Source organism: Rhea americana, unplaced genomic scaffold (assembly GCF_003343005.1).
Source record: "Rhea americana isolate MKP2758 unplaced genomic scaffold, rheAme1 scaffold_483, whole genome shotgun sequence".
NCBI classification, from domain to species: Eukaryota; Metazoa; Chordata; class Aves; order Rheiformes; family Rheidae; genus Rhea; species Rhea americana.
Genome location: NW_028186627.1, coordinates 176597 through 179712, shown reverse-complemented (window position 1 = coordinate 179712; position 3116 = coordinate 176597). Strand labels below are relative to the sequence as shown.

Sequence of the window (3116 nt, the reverse complement as noted above, 5' to 3'; positions counted from 1 at the left end):
CGCGGCCCCCGCCGTCCCCATGGCAACCGCGGCGGTACCTGCGGCGGCGCCGCCCGCCGCCATCCTGCCGCCGCTTCCGGGAGCCGAGCGGCGCCCGCCGATGACGTCATGGAGAGGCGCCGACCACCGAGCGAGCGGCGCAGCCCGCACAGAGCGTCGCCAGGCGACGAGGGAGCCGCGGGCGGGCGGGCGGCGGCGCCGCAGGGCCCAGCCGCGCCCTGGRGGACCCCAAATCCCGGGGAGCCCAAACCTTGGGTCACGGGAGACCCTGGTCCCAGCGGAACCCAACCCCAAGGCCACGGGGGCCCTCAGCCTCCGGGAGCTAGTGGGGCCCCAAGCCCAGGGGACTCCAAACCCATGGTCATGGGACACCCCAAATCCGGGGGGCCCGGGGGAGCCAGAGCCCGAACCCCGAGTCATGGGGGACTCCCAAACCCAGGTCATGGGAGATCTCGAACCCAGGGACATGGAGCGACACTCAAACCTAGAGTCATAGGGGGCTCCAAACCTGGGGAGGACATGGGGAGACCCCAACCCAGGGCAGACATATGGGGTCCCCAAGCATGGGTCACGATGGGGGGAGGTCCTCAAACCCAGGAGGACATGGGGGGAGGGCCCATACCCAGGGGGGGATGTGGGTGTCCCAGACTAGGGCATGTCATGGTGGTCCTCAAACCCAGGGGGACATGGCAGTCCCCAAACCTGCAGGAGATACAGAGAGACCCCATACCCAGGGAGGACATATGGGGTCCCCAAACATGGAGGAGGTCCTCAAGCCCAGGAGGACACAGATGRGGGCCAGCACCGGTGGTGGTGGTGGGCACAACGGGGGTGTTTCAGAGCTCACGGGGTTCCAACCCCAGGGCGGCCTGCGGAGAGAGGCCTCAGTGCCGACAACCCCCCCCAACTGCTCCCACCTGCCCCCTCCCGACACCCCCAAAATCCCCCCTTGCTCCTCAGAGACGCGGCACCCGCAGCCCCGGCGCGCGGCGCTGGGAGGGTGCCGGATCCCCTGGTGCAGGTGGCGCCCCGGCCGGCTCGGCGCCCTCTGCTCCCAGCGCTGCGTGCCGGGGGCTGCGGTGGTCCCGGTGCCGGGTCACAGGGGGGCAGCGCGAAGGTGCCGCCGGGGCGCCCCCCAGCCAGGGGTGCAACGGAGCTGCCGCCTCGCCGGGGGGGCTCAAGGCCGTACCGTAACTCGCCGGGCGGCACGGGAGGGCACGCTCGGCACGGCGGCGGAGTGGGGGGCCGGCGCCGGCGCGGTCACAGAACGGCGCCGCTCCGCGGGGAGACGGTTAAGGCGCTTTATACTCGCGGTTCACAGGCTGACGGCGCCCGCGGCGTCGCCGGCGCGGATGAGGGGCACCAGCTCGTTGGTGAGGTCGTAGCGCCGGCCGCGCCAGGTGAAGTGGGTGGGCGGCTGCGCCGGGCCCCGGCGGTACTCGAAGCAGGCGCTCCACTCGAAGGCCAGCGCCGACTTCACCAGCCCCACGCCGCCCGCCCTGGCCGGCGCCGGGTGGTAGAGGCGCCCGTTCTCGGGCAGCATGGCCAGCCGGGGCGGCTCGAAGGGCACGACGAGGCGGTCGCCCCCGCCGCAGTAGGACAGCAGCTCGGAGTCGCCYGGGCCGGGCAGCAGCTGGGTGAAGACGACGGGCCGGTCGTCGCAGCGGACGAAGTTGTGCTCGCGGCCGCAGGGCGAGACGTAGGGGAAGTCAGCCTCGTAGCGCCCGCTGCGGTTCCGCTGCAGCTGCTTGAAGAAGAAGGCGAGGAACTTCACGTCTGCGGAGGGCGGAGAGGGGCGTCGGCGCCGCGCCGGCTCCCGCCGCCCCAGCCTGCCCCCGCCCCGCTCCCGGCCCCGCTCCCGGCCCGCCGAGGGCTCCCGGCCGCCCCGCACCACGACAGCTGGAGCACAGAGCGGCTCCCACTGCGGAGAACCGCTGTTTTGGTGGGACGCGGCCCCAGCGCCTCCCTCCGCTCGCGGCCACGATTTTCCTCCCTGGYGCAAGACGCAGCGGGAGGGAGGAGGGAAGCTCAGGAGCCGCTGGTACCGCTGGCAGAGGGAGGAGGAAAGCGCTGAGCGGCGGCGGCTTAGCAGAAGTCACCAAGCAGGGAAGAGCAAACAGAAGCTCTTAATAGCRAGAGCTGGAGCCGTGTAACTGCGCAAATGAAATTAATAGGCAAAAGGAGCAGCACCTTCCCTGCGCCTCTGGAAAAGCACTCGGTGCAGCAAAGGGGTTTGGAAGGGAGCGCGGACGACGGCAGGCGGGAGCAGGGCCCGGCTTTTATAGCCCAAATCCTGCGTTTCAGCTAACAGTGGAAACATCATCGCGTCTTAAAGCCCCTGTAGCCCCCTTTAGGCTCAGCGGGGGCTTCGCTGCAGCCTCTGACCGCCGGGGCCGATCAGCGAGGGAACAGCGGAGGAGGAGAGACCGCTGGGGCCGCCGTGGCRGGCTGAGCTGCACCCGCTGATCCCAGCGCCCGCCCTCGCCGCCGAGCCTGGCAAGGCCCGCGAACGGGGCGTCTCCCCACAGCCAGCCCCACAGATCACCCCACCGGGGTTTTAAGACCCCGATTAAGGCTTACAGGCGCAGCCTTTTAAAAGCAGCGTATGACGAGCGTGGCTCTAGTGGAAGAAAAAAATCCCAGAGGTGGGCGAAGCAAGGGGGCTTTGGGGAATCGGAGGGCCCAGGCGTGGCCGGCAGCAGCGTGGGGGCAACGGTGCCAGAGCCACCCTGCCCGGCCCAGGGCTGCCAGGAGAAACCACAATTTCCGCTGCTGCTGCAGGGCAGAGCCAAGCTGCCCGCCTTGGGCAGGGAGCAAGGAAAACGCTTCTGGGGGCACAAGCAGTGGACCGCAACGCCGTGGCGCCGGGCTCTGTGCTGGGCGTCGCGACGACCGAACCCCTCTCTGCACCGCCAGCGCACGGGGGCACGAAAGCGTGAGCCGGGCTCAGCGCGGCCCGCTCCCGGCCGCAGCGCCCGCGGGCAGAGCGCAGGCGACGTTACCTTTGAAGCAGGTGATGAAGTTCTTCACCTTGGTGTCGTCCAGGAAGAGCTGCGAAGCGAGACGGAGCCGCGTGAAGCCGGGCCGGGGGGCCGCCGCGGGAAGGGGGCCCTGAG

The 3116-nt window shown here is 70.3% G+C and overlaps 2 protein-coding genes across 2 annotated transcripts in view; both read right to left on the bottom strand.

The window, feature by feature from the left end:
* Positions 1–63, bottom strand: part of LOC146588989 (uncharacterized) — a 2212-nt gene extending 2149 nt beyond the window's left edge. The window contains exon 1 of the mRNA XM_085316989.1: positions 39–63. Coding sequence (XP_085173115.1) covers positions 39–63 — 25 coding nt within the window. The remainder of the gene's footprint in view (positions 1–38) is intronic.
* Positions 64–1287: 1224 nt separating this feature from the next.
* The window catches only part of CUNH8orf82 (chromosome unknown C8orf82 homolog), a 6151-nt gene continuing 4322 nt past the window's right edge, over positions 1288–3116 (bottom strand). The window contains exons 2-3 of the mRNA XM_085316988.1: positions 3003–3111; positions 1288–1776 (exon numbers count right to left, since the gene is read on the bottom strand). Coding sequence (XP_085173114.1) covers positions 1316–1776; positions 3003–3111 — 570 coding nt within the window. The 3' untranslated portion in view covers positions 1288–1315. The remainder of the gene's footprint in view (positions 1777–3002; positions 3112–3116) is intronic.